The sequence below is a fragment of the Trichechus manatus genome, unplaced genomic scaffold, assembly GCF_000243295.1.
Source record: "Trichechus manatus latirostris isolate Lorelei unplaced genomic scaffold, TriManLat1.0 scaffold00007, whole genome shotgun sequence".
NCBI classification, from domain to species: domain Eukaryota; kingdom Metazoa; phylum Chordata; class Mammalia; order Sirenia; family Trichechidae; genus Trichechus; species Trichechus manatus.
The window spans coordinates 28,283,033-28,297,778 of record NW_004443943.1 but is presented as its reverse complement, the minus strand read 5'-3'; the positions used below and the strand labels follow the sequence as shown (position 1 = coordinate 28,297,778).

The window sequence follows — 14,746 nt, the reverse complement described above, 5'->3', positions numbered from 1 at the left end:
AAATCTACTCGAAGGAGTTACACCTTCACTCTTGGCTTCCTTTAAGCCCTCTCTCTTACTTTATTAAAAGGCAAAATAGGATCTAAAGGTTTGGCTATATATGTTACAGGAGGCAGGGCTTAGAAAAATTGCCAGGAAATTTACATAATGGCTTTGGCATTGCTACCACTACAAGTTTATGCTTCATCGATGCTAAATTATTTCATAGTTATTATTTGACTCCTTACCAAAAAAAACCCACTCCTTCTTAGCTGGTTGGAATGGGTAGGGAACATCCTGATTCCCCATTCTAGGTTGACCTGTACCTGTGCTTATGGTACAGGCAGGCTTTTTTTGTCTGATGAACCTTTCTCTCTTGGCTTGTGTCCAGTTTCTGCTGGTTTCACTGATGTCAGTTTCTATGAATTACAGGAGAGAAAGATGGATTTTTATGATGAGGGACTTTACCCCTTGCTTTCTACTTTTGCTTTTTAATACCAGAAAGTAGAGTTTATTTCTCTATCAATGTTTTGTCCCTGACGTCTTTTTGGGCTATTTTCAAGCAGTTTGGCAAATAAACACATGAAATAGTTACTAGGCTGCCCTGGGATTCTCTGCTGCTCACCTGGCGTGAACCTGGTTTCTTGTCCTAGGCAAATGGCTATTTACCAGATGGCTGTAAACACATGGATACTGAATTCCAACCCCTGCTGCTTGCTACTCGAGTGTGCCACACACTCATGCAAGGGAATGTTGGTGAGGAATGTACACAATAAGTGAGAATGCAGATGTCCATACACACTCAACACATGTTCCATGTAATATATGCACACATTTGTAAAAACCTCATGAGCAGAAACTCAGTTACTACAAAGTCCAAGCTGCATTTAATGGCCCATCAAGTCAATTTGCAGAACTTTTCCACATTCCCATGACGCTTGTATTAAGGAGCCTGGGGAAGAAACACAGCCCAGTTTGCTCAGACAGGCTTGGCAGCGGGAGATGGTAAATGCGGATGAATCAGCTGTCCCTGTGCTTTGCTTGGGACTTGGTAGCTCCAGGACCCCTATTTAGAGTAGGGTTGGCTGTTGGGATGTCTCCCTTGGTAAAGGGGCTTAGTCCTCACCAGAGAGCTTAGTGTCTGGCAGAATCCTTAAGTCTCTCTCCATGCCATGGAACTGGCCTGTGTCTCCTAACCTTTCCTTCTCCTGCCAGATTGTGGTGGGAATGTTTAACTATTTGTGGATTTCTCTTATCAGCTGCCTGTGAGAGCTGACTATTTCTCTGTAGCCCCTGAACCATAGCAGACTGCTCTGGAGCTGTGTTTTTCCATTGCCACACTTACCCTCTAATACAGAAATGTAGATATCCCCTGTGAGGATCTAGGTATCTAATCAGTACATTAGCATCCTTTCCTAAATGGCTTTATTCCTTTCACTTATAAATGGCCTCTTTGCTCTGGTAGGGCGAGGGAATGGAGCTTCCCCAGGGCTCGCTCTTCTCTTTTCTCTATCACACCCTCACTGAGCTGTTGGCAAAGAAGCATGTATGGGAGTCTTGGCACCTTGAAACTTATTACTGACACTTCAAATCAGTGAGGATGCAGAGTGAAATAAAGTTACTTTACCTGGCCAGTAGGTTTCTTTTTTACCCTCCTCTTTCTTCAATCATTGAATTTTCCAAATTCAGCTTTACCTAGGAGAAGTCTAGGTAGCCAGTAATCCAAATCTTAAGCATTCTCCAATTAAAAGTGATACCTAATTGGCCTTTTAATTCTGATTCACTTTTAGAAAGCCCAAAGAAGATTGGGGCATCACAGAGCTCAATCATTCTAGTTTTCCGAAAGTGGCCTAGGGGTAGGTAATTTTGAAGGAGGGGAGTGAAGGGTAGACTGTTAGCCTTGCAGGCTGTTCTTGCTAGGTTGGGGATCAGTTGCCTCTCCAGTTATCTGAGTCAGGTTTTCATGCTGTATCTCGATGACCCTTATCTTTTGTTTTCTATCTCTGCAGTCAAATGCCCTGGATGCAGCTAGAGGGTGATTCTCTGTACATATCCCAGGCTAATTTCATCCTGGCCTACCAGTTCCGCCCAGATGGTGCCAGCTTGAGCCGCCGGCCCCTGGGAGTCTTTGCTGGACATGATGAGGACGTTTGCCACTTCGTGCTGGCCAACTCACATATTATCAGTGCGGGAGGGTAAGTGCTGCAGGCTTTCCTGCCACCCTCTTCCTTAGTGCTCTTCAGGGACCTTCTGCCTGCCTCTGACTTTTCTGTCTCAGCTCCAAAGGAATGAAGAGGGAGACCAGAAGAAGAGGTAGTGATTTTTTTTTTTTTTTTTTTCCATTTAAAGCCAAGAGATTTACCAAAGGCAGCTGATAGGGTCAGCTGGAGCAGGAAAACAGGAAGAACCTTTAATGAAAAGTGAAGCTGGTTTTGATACTCTCTAAGGGGAAATTCGTTTATCTCTCAGCTCTGTTCAGCCCTAAGTGTGCTGAAGAAGTAAAGGTATCTAGAAGCTCAGTACCTTATTGGGCCAGAATTGCCTAACACTTAGCAAATTTGGACATCATCAGAGACTTGGGCTGTTTTTATAGACTTGTTCTTTTTCTACAGAGAGAATAATCGGCTACTGGGGACGGGCTTCTTATTTCTCTCCTTATTTCCATCCTAGAGATGGGAAGATTGGTGTTCATAAGATTCACAGCACCTTCACTGTCAAGTACTCAGCTCATGAACAGGAGGTGAACTGTGTGGATTGCAAAGGGGGCATCATTGTGAGTGGCTCCAGGGACAGGACGGCCAAGGTGAGATAGTCTCCCCCTTACATACTGTTATTCTCTCCTGTCTATAGGGAGTGGGGTGGCAGAGGGTGGATAGAGCCTTGAGCCCCAGGATTGGCGGAGAGCATTGGGTGGGGGCAGGGGGGAAAACGACACAATAAAGGACTCACTTATGTGCCTCTGGCATGCAGCTTGCCATGCCAGGCTGCGTCCCTGCCAGCCGGACTGGGAAAGGAGTGGATAGTGGCTGGGAAGCTTGCCACTCACTTGAAATGTGGCGTGAACTCAAAAACAGAGGGCCTGGCCAGATTTTCCTCCCTGAGCTGAGTTTCCTCAAGTTTGTGGGTTGAGTTCTGACCCCAACATTTTATTTTAAAATCTCTCTCCTTTCGCTTACTCTCTGTTTAGGGAGGTTGATTTTTCACCACCTTGTTTATAAGCAATCAGGCTGATAATTAAAATGTGTTTTTACTGCCTCTCTGGAGGGTGATGTGGTCAATAAGCGGTAGAAAGACGACTGGGGAAGGGTGGTGTTTGTTGCAGCATTGCCAAATGCCTTGTCTACGGTCAGACATCCGGCAAGGCATAAAAAAGCGAGGCTGATAAGTAGTGGAACCCTTGCTACACAGACTCAGCTCATCAACATCTGGGTCAAGCAGGCTCCTACCCACGATACAAAGAAGAAATTTTCTCCGTTCCTGTGTCCACCAGCCCAAGCCAGGGCCTACACCTGCCTGCTCTTTTGGGGCTGCTGTGGGGAACTTTGCTGACAGTTCAGTTGATGGTGCAGGAGGCCCAGTGGTATATTGCTCGTGTATTTCCCAGCATCTGGAGGCTCCGTAGTGCTAACAGAAGCAAAATGATTGTTGGTGTCAGCAAGTGGGGTTCTAAGACACATAGGGAGAGGACTGGAGAGAGGGAAGTTGTAGTATTTACTTAGTAACTTTTCTGACTCCATGTATCCTCTGGTGATTACTTCTTCAGGTAGAAATGTTGCTAATTTATATAAAAAGAAGAGCTAAGTATGTTCCTTTCTGGTTATAGATGTTTCTCCTCCTCTGCTGTTTTCTTCTTTATATTTTGTATTCTGTCAGAGGGATATGCGTATCAGCACAGGGAGCCTGAGAAAAACCCAGAAAATCTTCTGAACCAACATGGAAAGGAATTTCTTGTCACCTGCTTCCCACCCCATACTTACTTCAGGTTTCTGACTGGTCACTACGCTTGTACTATTCCTTGCAAAGATACTGACCTTAACTTACTGTAGTGCTCAAAAGTCTATTTGCATGGAAACTTTCTATGGCATATGTGACCTAGCTATTCCCATCTCATCTGGCATCTCCCTATCATGGCTTCCCTTGGTTCCACATTTTAAGTGACATCTCTTTCTTCTCTTTTCTGTGGTCTCCTATCCAGAGCTGTAGAAAACTACGCTTTATGACCACAGGTAGTAATTCAGGAATATGCACTGCTTACAGTCAGTGAATAATAGCCATTTTGTTTGGCGTTTGGGGTTAGTTTCATGTTTTGAATATTGACTCAGACCTGTGGCTTTGATTTTTTAGGCATGAAAATAGGTACTTCCTAGTTATAAGATTCTGTCACTGCAGTCTGCCTTTTTTCGTTTTGAAAGTTTCTTTTAGGTCAGTGACAGAACTCTCTTCTCTGGTTCTTTTTCAGCTCCTGAAAGCTACCTGCTGTGTTGGGGCCAGGGCTTCAAACTGGTTCGTTCTGGTTTGAACGCCTGCTGAGAATTTGCATTTCTAACAAGTTCCCAGGTGATGCTAATGCTACTGGTTGAAGACCAATTCTGAGAACCGTTAGTAGAGTAGTGATTCTCAAAATTTATTATACGTAAGAATCAACTGGGGATCTTGTTAAATGTAGATTCTGATTCAGTATATCTGGAGTGGAAATGCAAATTCTCAGCAGGGGTTTGAACTGGAATGGATCAGCTCAAAGTCCTGGTTGGTTTTCCCCTGTGACCTCCAGGCCAGCTCATCTTCTCTGCTTTCTGGATGCTGCTTGGGTTCCCTTCCTTTCTGTTCTTGTCTTTGCATCCAGCAAAGACATCTTCCTGGCCCAGTTAGTCTTTTGTAATCAACTCTCCATTTCCTTTTAGTGACATCTGCAATACTACAGCTGCTTCCACAGGCTTCTAATACACTTGAATCTACCTAAGAACTCACAGTAATGTTGACCTGCAAACATCTGTAGCCCTTTTTTGGGGGAATTTCCCAAATATGTACTAGGAAAGAGGAATTTGTTTTGCTAGGGTGAAGGGAACCAAAAAATTCACTCTGCAAGACTTCTGAGATAGGGACTATCCAGGGAGCCTGCCTCCTGCCCCCTCCAACCCTGGTTTCAGACTTATTGTGACCTGGCTTAGATTGCGTCGCTGGGCTTCGGTGGGGCCGGCCCCATCCTGAGTTGTGACCAGATGGTAGCTTACGTTCTTGGTGGGCCTGGGCTAGTACTGACAATTCCTTCATCCCTTCCTTTATGCCTCTGTTTTCTCATTCCTTCTTACAAGTGCCTACTCTGTGTGAGCCGTTGTACAGAAAGCATCTGGGCTCTTCAAAGGTAAAGAGATACAGCCTCTGTCCTTAAGGGGAGCTGAGACTTGTGTGCACCTGGGTAAGAGCTGATCGGAAGTGGCCCAGACTGTGAAGTGTTAAAGCTCTGGGGAAAGGGCCGGAGAATTCAGAGGGTAGAGAGATCACATCTTGCTTGGAAGGGGTGACTTTATGGAGGAGGAGCATTTGAGCTGGTGGTTTTTTCTTCTTTTAGTCATTTTTCAATGGATAGGTTTGTTTTGTAACAATATAGAATGTTACTAGGCACTTTGCTAAGCACTTTATATTTATTCACTTTCTCATTTTATCCTTTAGAGTAATTTTTTTCCCCATATAATTATGCTCATAGTGTCTTTTGGATGCCCAATATCCCCAGCTGTATCTAGTTTATTTTACAAGGGTTTCCATTATTATTATAAATTATTTGTAAATATCATCTGTAATGGCTTCATAATGGACTTATAATTTACTTACTCTTATCAGTGGATGATTGTATCCAGTTTTTTCCTATAGTAATAAGAATCACCATTATTGAATGTCTAATACCTGCCAAATACTGTGGTACTGTGCTAGGTGCTTTGTACTGTACATGTTTCCACTTTTCCACACTACAGCCCTGCAAGATAGGCATTATTTCCCATTTTACAAATGAGGAAACTATGTTAAGAGGTTATGAAATGTCCCTAAGCTCTAAGTTAGTAATAGCAAGGGTTAAAACCCAGATTTTCGCCTCATTCCAAGTCCATGTGTACTCTTTCTGCAGTAGTGTATTACAGAGAATGTTTTTAGCATTCAGGTTTTTCTGTGTTTTAGGATTATTTTCTTAGGATAATTCTTAGCAATAGAATTACCGAGTCAAAGACTTTGGTCATTTTAAGTCTTGATGTGTTTCTGGTCTTGATACATATCACCAGTCTGCTTTAAAGGGCTGTATAAATGTCTAATCCCATTGAGTTATGTCTTTTCCAGGGATGGGTCTGTTTTGGATTTGACCATTGAGGATGAAGATGTGATCAGCATTATTATTGTCAATTACTGTCCTTCAGGCACCATGATACTCATGTTTCTAATGGATAGTGTGCCATGGGGCAGAACAGGAGGGCCACTTTGCCAAGATCATGTTCAAAATTGGCAGAATCGTTTCTGAGCCTCACCTGGAGACTAGAAACCTCCTTCTGTGGTTTACATAGGCTGTCACCATAGTCTTTATCAGAATCCTTAGTGTCTCCCTATGCCCCAAGCAAATTCTGCCTCTGAAGAACCTGCCTCCAGGTGGTTTGCATCAGGGAAAAATCAAAAGTCTTTTCCAACTGGAGCTGCCTAAAAGAGGACATTAGAAGTACATCTAGTTACCACCAAAGAGGACTGGCCATAGATCCGAAAGAGGAAGCCAGAGCTGTGGCACTCCAGGAAGGTTGTCGTATTTACTTTTGTTTATTGTCTTCCTTGTTCAGCATCTTCTTGTTAAATTTCTTTTCTTTTCCCTGTGTTGGGAAAAGTAACTCACTCAGCCGTGCCCCCCTTACTCACACACACACAAACTCTAAGTAACACTTTCTCTTTTTATAGGGAAGAGATATCATGTGACCCTCAGAAGGCAGGGCCACCCCTACTCCCTCACCTACCCCTTAAATCCAAGGAATGTTTCCTTAGTGTTCTTCCATCTAAGGTCCTGGCTGAGTTCTGCGTGTTCCCCTTATAGCACTGCAGGGACCTTGAGAGGTCATTGATCCATCTGGCCACCTCAGGCTCCCTGCTAGGCTGCTGTCTGGGGACAGCCCTGTACATTTGAGGTCTCCTTTCTGTTTGGTTACAGGCTTATTTCCCCGTGTGTGTCATCTGTGCTAGGGTGAGGTGAGGGGGAGCCTTGTGCTTAATGGGAGACCTCTAAATGCATTGACTACCGAGAGGGCTCTGTGAGTGTTGATTAGAGTTAAGCCCAGAGTGGCTGCTAATGTACATTCCTGACTGATAGGGACCAGATAATGTGCTCCGAGCAATATTTTTAACCTGTAGGAGATATGGAAGCTTAAAAGGGTTAAGCTTTTCTGCTGCTTTTGGTGACACTAGGTGCTAAATTCCCTGCTGACATGAATAGCATTGGATCCTGGGCATTATCAACAAACAAACAACAACACACCACCTCCCTTCTTTGAAGTCTCTCTTCTTCCACTCTTTTTTTCCCTTACATCTTTCTTTCTTACTCCTCTTTCTAATTCTGTCTCTGTCTCCTCATACCGTGTCTTGATCTTTCTCCCTCTCCCCACCTGCCCAAAGTAAAATCTTGGTGAGAGATAGGAAAATCCACAAACATGGGGAGGTTACTGAGAGCAGCAAGTCCCATTGACCTACTTCTTCTCAGTCAGATCTCCACTGAGGAATGTGGAACTTCTAATTCTTGGTCTAAAATTGACTGGTAAGTAATGATTATTGAGTGGAGGTAAAAAAAAAAAAAAAAGAAGGGTGGTTAGGAATAGGCATCAGAGTTTCTCTGGGTGGTAGACTAGTCAGACTCTAGAGATCCCCCCTCTGCTGATACCATGAGCTCTGTGTGTACGGGACAGAAAGGGTTCTTTGTTCTGCACCTCCCTAGGGGCAGGCACCTCACCTGGCACTTCTCTCCTCTCCTGCATCCCAGGCAATGCCAATGAGAGCATCTCCTCTCCTGTTTTTAGGTATGGCCTTTGGCCTCAGGCCGGCTGGGGCAGTGCTTACACACCATCCAGACTGAAGACCGAGTCTGGTCCATTGCTATCAGCCCATTGCTCAGGTAAGGGAGCATTTTTGGATATGATTTTGTCCCATATAACTAACGCTTTTATTTTGCTAGGTCAGGTGGGCTAGAAAATCTTCCAACTGTGTATTCTTGTTTGCTTTGAACCACTTTCTTGGAGATTTTGAAAATCCTCCAGAGACATGAGATCTGAAGGTCACTTCAAGTATACATGGGGTTGAGCTTACCTTCCAGGGGCTCATTTCCTAAGCATATAACCCCAAAAATGTTGAGGGAAAATTACTATATTAGAATCTAACCAAGAGTCCAGCTGTTACCAGGGGTTTCCTTTCTGGAGCAGATGCCCTCTGGGGCAGAGGCCTGTCAGCATTGCGGGGAGGTGCCATCAAAAGCCATCCTGTTTTTGTAACTCATAACTCTGGTTTGTTCCTCTTAGAAAATGTCCTCAGGAGAGGCTTGGGGCCTCTGTCCAGTTGGGCCCTCCTCTAAGGACACACGTGTGTGGAGGAGTACAGTCGCTGATAATTATAACATAAACCCAAACCAAACCAAACCTGTTGGCTGTTGAGTCGATTCTGACTCATAGCAACCCTATAGAACAAAGTAGAACTGCCCCAGAGGGTTTCCAAGGAGTGACTGGTGGATTCGAACTGCCGACCTTTTGGTTAGCAGCTGAGCTCTTAACCACTGTGTCACCAGGGCTCTAATGATAACACAAATGCCAGATTTTTGATGGTGGCCTGACTGGTGTTTCTCTAGCTTTACCTGTGAACAAGTGAGTTTTGCATCCTGCCTTCTGCTTTCTAGGCTCTCTTGAGCCAAAACAGAACCTCTCTTCTCCTCATATACTCACTCTCCTGCACCTGTTCTGTCACAGTATTTACCTAGGGTCTTCCCTCTACTTCCTTCACCCCCTACCCCCACCAGAATGATAAATGGGAAATCTGTAGGGCTGCCACCCTCCAACAGTGGGTTTAAGTCAGTCACTTGTTTTATGAGAGAGTTGATTCCCCCCTTTGCTCAGCCTCCTTCAGCCTCCTTCTCGTCACCTCATGGAGACTACACCCCTCCTGCTCACTTCCACAACTCCCTTTCAAATTTTTTTCTTCCCAAAGAATTAGAGCCGATTAGCCACGTCATTAATTCTTCAATTTGACGGCTGATATAGCAGGACCTGAAACACATTGCTGACCCCAGAGAATGGAGACCCCGTTCCTTAGCATATTGACGATGGGAGAAGTTAATTAAAATTCCACAGAGCGGAGGTGTCGGCTAACCTATAAACCTGTCGCTGTTCAGAACAAATCATTTTCGCAATCCTAGGAAAGAGAGAAGGAAAGACCAGCAGGGAGTGGAGAGGCCTAAGTGTGTGGGAGCGGAGGGTAGAAAACGGAGCCATCGAGCTTTATCTCCTCCTTATTTTCTTCCTAATGCTGTCCTTTTTAAAGCCAATTAGCCAGGCTTGGGAGTCTGTGGGCTAGATATGTGTAAGGATTTAAGGAGGGCTAGGCAGCCTGTGGGAGGTAATGGGTGTGCTGGTGACTTTGCCTCATTACCTGTGGACTTCCGGTTTCAGGAGACTTGGGGGGCAGGGGATAGGTGGTGTAGGGTTTGATCTTCAGGACTGGAGATGATCTGTGTGCTTCCTGCACGTGGCTGTAGACCAAAGAGCACAGGCAAGCCCTCTCTCCGCTCCTCCCTCCCCCAATATTCCTCTACTCCAGCTACCTCCTCTGGAATGCGATTTCAACTCATAGCAACCCCATGTGACAGAGTGGAACTGCCACATGGGGTTTTCTAGGCTGTAATCTTTACGGGAGCAGATCGCCAGGTCTTTCTCCTTAGGAGCTGCTGGGTGGGTTCAAACTACCAGCCTCTCGGTTAGTAGCCGAGTGCTTAGCCCTTGCACCACCAGGGCTCCTTCTTAACCAAATATAACACAGAAAACTGTTGAAGATGGTGTCAATAAGAGAGGATAAGGACAAAGTCTGCCCTCACAATTAAGAAGCATTTTACATCACAATAAACTGAATTTGGGTTTTTTTTGTTGTTGTTGTTGTTTTTTGCCATAACTTGGAAACCGGCTTTGGGGAGGGACCTAGCTTTTTTAATATTACTACTACTACTAATAGCATATAACATTTATTAGTCATTTACTCTGTCAGATCCTCTGCTAAGCCCTTGATGTGCCTTATCTTTGGTGAAGACCTGGGTGTTGTATTTTCTTCACATATATCCTTCAGGGTTTTCTTTTCCCCTTGGTATATTTTCTTGATCCTGGGATGATTCTTTTACCCACTGTTGGCTGGATAGTGAGCTCCCGACCAACAGGTGTTTGAGATGGTCTTTTCCCTAACTTCATTGACGGTGTCTTGGATTCTTTTTAAAAACAGGTTGCATTTAGGAATCTGTCTTTATACTAGATGATTGGGGTATAGGCTACTGTTGTCTGCCCCTTTTTCTCTTACCCAAAGAATACACTGGGATAGCAATCTCTTCACTTTATTATATCTAGTTCTTCTCACTGTTCTCATGAATCTGAACTTTTCAATAAACTCATCCATTTTCTCAGTCTGGAAGACTGGGTTCTACTTTGCCACCAGCCAGCAGGTGGCCTCCAGTAAGCCATTCCCCTCTCTGAGCCTCAGTTACCCCATCTATTCCTCAAAAGAAACCCAAACCAAACCTGTTGCGGTTGAGTTGATTCCAACTCATAGTGACCCCATAGGACAGGGTCAGAGTAGAACTGCCTCATAGGGTTTCCAAGGAGCAACTGGTGAATTAGAACTGCTGACTTTTGGTTAGCAGCCCTGTATCTTTTTTTTTTTTTTTTTAATTGTACTTCAGGTGAAGGTTTACAGAACAAATAGTTTCTCATTAAACAGTAGTACATATATTGTTTTATGACATTGGTTAACAACCCCACGACATGTCAACACTCTCCCTTCTCGACCTTTTTTTTTTTGGTGAAAATATACATAGCCAAAGATACACCATTTCAAAAATTTCTACATGCACAGTTCAGTGACATCGACGACGCTCTTCCAATTGTGCTGCTGTTCTCACTTTAGATGAAGGTTTACAGAATGAAATAGTTTCTCATTAAACAGTTAGTACACATATTGCCCTATGACAATGGTTAACAACCTCACTATACATCAACATGTCCTTACTCAACCTTGGGTTCCCTATCACCAGCTTTCCTGTCCCCTTCTGCCTCCTAGCCCTTGTCCCTGGACTGCTGTGCCTCATTAGTCCCGTTTTGTTTTATGGGGCTGTCCAATCCCTGGCTGAACGGTGAACCTCGGAAATTACTTTACCACTGAGCTAAAACAGTGTCTGGGGGCCATACTCTTGGGGTTTCTCCAGTCTCCTTTAGGCCAGTAAATCTGGTCTTTTTTTTGTGTGTTAGAATTTTATTCTACATCCTTCTCCAGCCCTGTCCAGAACCGTCTATTGTGATCCCGGTCAGAGCAGTCAGTGGTGGTAGCTGGGCACCATCTAGCTGTACTGGTCTCAGTTTGGTGGAGGCCTTGGTAGCTGTGGTCCATTAGTCCTTTGGACTAATCTTTTCCTTGTTACCTGTTATATTCATTCTCCCTTGCTCCCGAAGGGATGAGACCAGTGGAGTATCTTAGATGGAGCAGCCCTGTCTCTTAACCACTACACCACCAGGGCTCTAGTGTAAGTAATAGTTCCTTTACAGACTTTACTAGATTATTGTGAAGATGATCTGAATAACGTGCAGGTAGTCCCTGACTTATGACGGGGTCCATTCTGACGTAAATCAAATGCCTCATTTTTTAAAAATTTTTTTAGTTTTCATTATTATTGCCTTTTATTATCTGTATCTTTATAACTCTTATCTTTATTTGTCTTTAGGGTGTGGAAAGATGACATAAAAATTTACAGATATATTTTAATACATACATAAAAAAATACATGAATCATTAAAAAAAAAGACGGTCGTAAGTGCAAGTGGTCATAACTCAAATATGTCCTAAATCGGGGACTACCTGTATGTGAAAATACTCTGAAAAGTTAGAAGGGCAATAATATTATGCCAACCAGAATCACCTCCTGTCTGGTGTAGCGTTTGTTTAGTGTAACTTCATTCCCTCAAGTCTTTACCCTTTCCCCAGGCTTTTCCTGGCCCTCTGGAGTTACACTGCTTTTTTGTAGTCTCCTTCAAGTAGGAACTCAGTATGAATCCCTGTTGGCTCTCCTTTTCCTCCCAGTAGTGTTCCTGCCCTCAGTGGCTGCCTTCTGCTCCCTTCCCTGCCACCTTCCCTGTAGAGTATGCTTGTCAGTATTACTAATGTGATATGACCCTGAACCCCTCGGGAAGAACATGGGAGGATGTGGGCAGCAGCTGTCCTCTAGGGAGGGCCGTCTTTGGGGGTTTCTGCTAGGAAGGTGTGTGTGTTTTCTGGTGAGGCTCTGCAGCTGTATCTCATTACATCAGTCAACCAGCCAGGACTGGCTCTCTGTCCAGTCATAGGTCAGGTACTTCTGGTTACCTGACAACTTCTCATCCCCTTGCCACCCCCTTCTATAGTCAGAAGGAATCTGGACAGTTAGGAGACCTAGCACATCTTTTTTTCTCAGTTAATCTCTTTCTTTGGTTAAAATAGTCTGTCAAATCTATTTATGTTATTTATCTTTGATGCTGGAGATTTTCTCCCTTCGTTCTTGCACATTCAGGCATTTACAGTATGAAGCATGAAACCTCAAGCCCTAGACTTAAGTTGAGGTGTTGATGACTAGGAGAAACCAGGTATTCTGTCCTGTGTCCCCATACCCGCTTTTCTTTCTTCCATGACTGTGAGTTCTTGATTCATAAACAGTTGTGGAGAGGGTATTTAATACCAGTTTGCGTGCTTCGAAGCGTGTTTAGGTAGGTACTCAAAAAACACAGAATGAAAACCAGTAGGCTGCATATGAAGGTGGCAGACAAGGACCCTTTTCTTTACCTCCCCTGTACCTACTCTCTTTACTCATCTTCCCACCTTAATACCAGTAGTCCTGTTTTTGAGTTTTCATGGCTTACAGAGGCAGCCCTCCTGCTGTAGAAGAGGTCCAGCCTGGAGTTTTTATGAGTGAAGGAAGGAAGGGTTGAGGTGGAGCAGGAATGAGATGCTGGCACAAGGCCTTTCTGAATGTGACTGGGGAGCAGGAAGACATTTGCCACAGCTGGTCTCAGAGATACCACCTCCTGAGGTCCCACTGAATTCTGAGCACTTTCCCACAAGTAACACAGAAAAGCAGATTTTTTGAAAATGTCTAATATGTTTTACTGCCATTTAAAAATTATCTCCAACTGAATAAAGTTAGTAAATACTCCAGAGGGAGGAAATGCAGAACTTTTTAAAGACTTGACTTAATTTCATCCTTTCTCTTCCTTTCTCACTCCGTTTTTTCCTCATTCCCTATGTATTTACTGAACGCTTGCTATATGCCAGTAACCCCAAGGATCTTATAAGATAGGTACATAATTGTAATGGTTGCCAGGTATGAAAAGTGCGTTAAACTAGGCTGTCTTTGGTTGGGTGGGAAGGGGGTGTCATTCTCCTCCTGGCAGAAGGAGAAATTGAGGCCCAGGGAAGATCAGTGCAGGGCCACACATGGGATGGGACAGAGAGGCAGCAGTTGTGCCCAGACCTTCAAACTATTGCTGTGCCCTGTGATGCTGGGGGAGGGCCCACGAGGTCAAGCAGGCCTCTGGTTCATCACTGTGCCTTCACCAGCATCTTGGGCAGTAGCTGTGGGTCATGAAAGGCCTGTGGACCAGGGAACATTCTGTCTTTCTGTAGACCAAAGTTGAGATAGGGAGGGGTGAGGGAAGGCAGTATTTGATAGAAGCTGGGCTTACTTGTGTGGCTATGCATGCGTACACCATCCCAGGAGTGTGAATGCACACAGATCTTCAGTTTGTACAGCCCCCTCCAAGCCAGCAATGGGGGCCTTAGTGGTGAAATGGCTCTGTAGACCTACCTGCCCTGCTTTCCTGCAAGGGGAAGGAAAAGGAGTCCATAGCTCCTCCTTCCTCCTCTGACACCATATTTATTACCCTCCGAGAAAAAGGAGGTGCTCAACAGAGTCCTTTTCCCATCTCTGAACAATACTTGCTATCGTGTGGGTGTGGTCAGGAAGGCTTCCGAGGACACTTGGGTTTTAATCCCTTCTCTCTTGCTTCTGTCATTAGGGAAATATATGAGTGGTATAGGTGTAGAAACTTGACTTAGCTGTGTTATTAAATATACAATATAATTTTGTGTAACTTTGCTCACTGTGGTAGCCTGTTTGGTTTTGGGGGGATTACTGGTCCAAGTCTGCATAAAATGTACCGATTCAAATTTGTAAAGTGAGTTGCAGCCTTTGGGGGGTTTTGATGGAGTTGCTGCTCCTTCTTGCTTCATTTCTCCCAGGGGTGAGGGAGAGTCTGGAAAGGAAAGCAATCACTATGTATACTGTTTGGTAAGGGGGTGGGTTTCTGGGGAGAGCAGGGTATTTGTTCCCAGTGGCTACATGGTTTACTGTGTGTTGTGTATGTGGCAGACGCATATTCACCAGCCTGTTGAAAGACGTCGTTCTTTAGTGGAAGGTAATTGCATCTGGAGTTTTCTCTGACAGAAAGGTTAAAAAGGTTGGAAAAAGAGGCAGCCAACTTGCAGTTTG

General features: G+C 44.4%; 1 protein-coding gene across 1 annotated transcript in view; it reads left to right on the top strand.

Annotated features, from left to right (window-relative positions):
• FBXW4 (F-box and WD repeat domain containing 4) overlaps positions 1–14,746 on the top strand; it is a 93,000-nt gene that overhangs the window by 17,311 nt on the left and 60,943 nt on the right. The window contains exons 3-5 of the mRNA XM_004370053.2: positions 1,989–2,174; positions 2,650–2,782; positions 8,010–8,104. Coding sequence (XP_004370110.2) covers positions 1,989–2,174; positions 2,650–2,782; positions 8,010–8,104 — 414 coding nt within the window. The remainder of the gene's footprint in view (positions 1–1,988; positions 2,175–2,649; positions 2,783–8,009; positions 8,105–14,746) is intronic.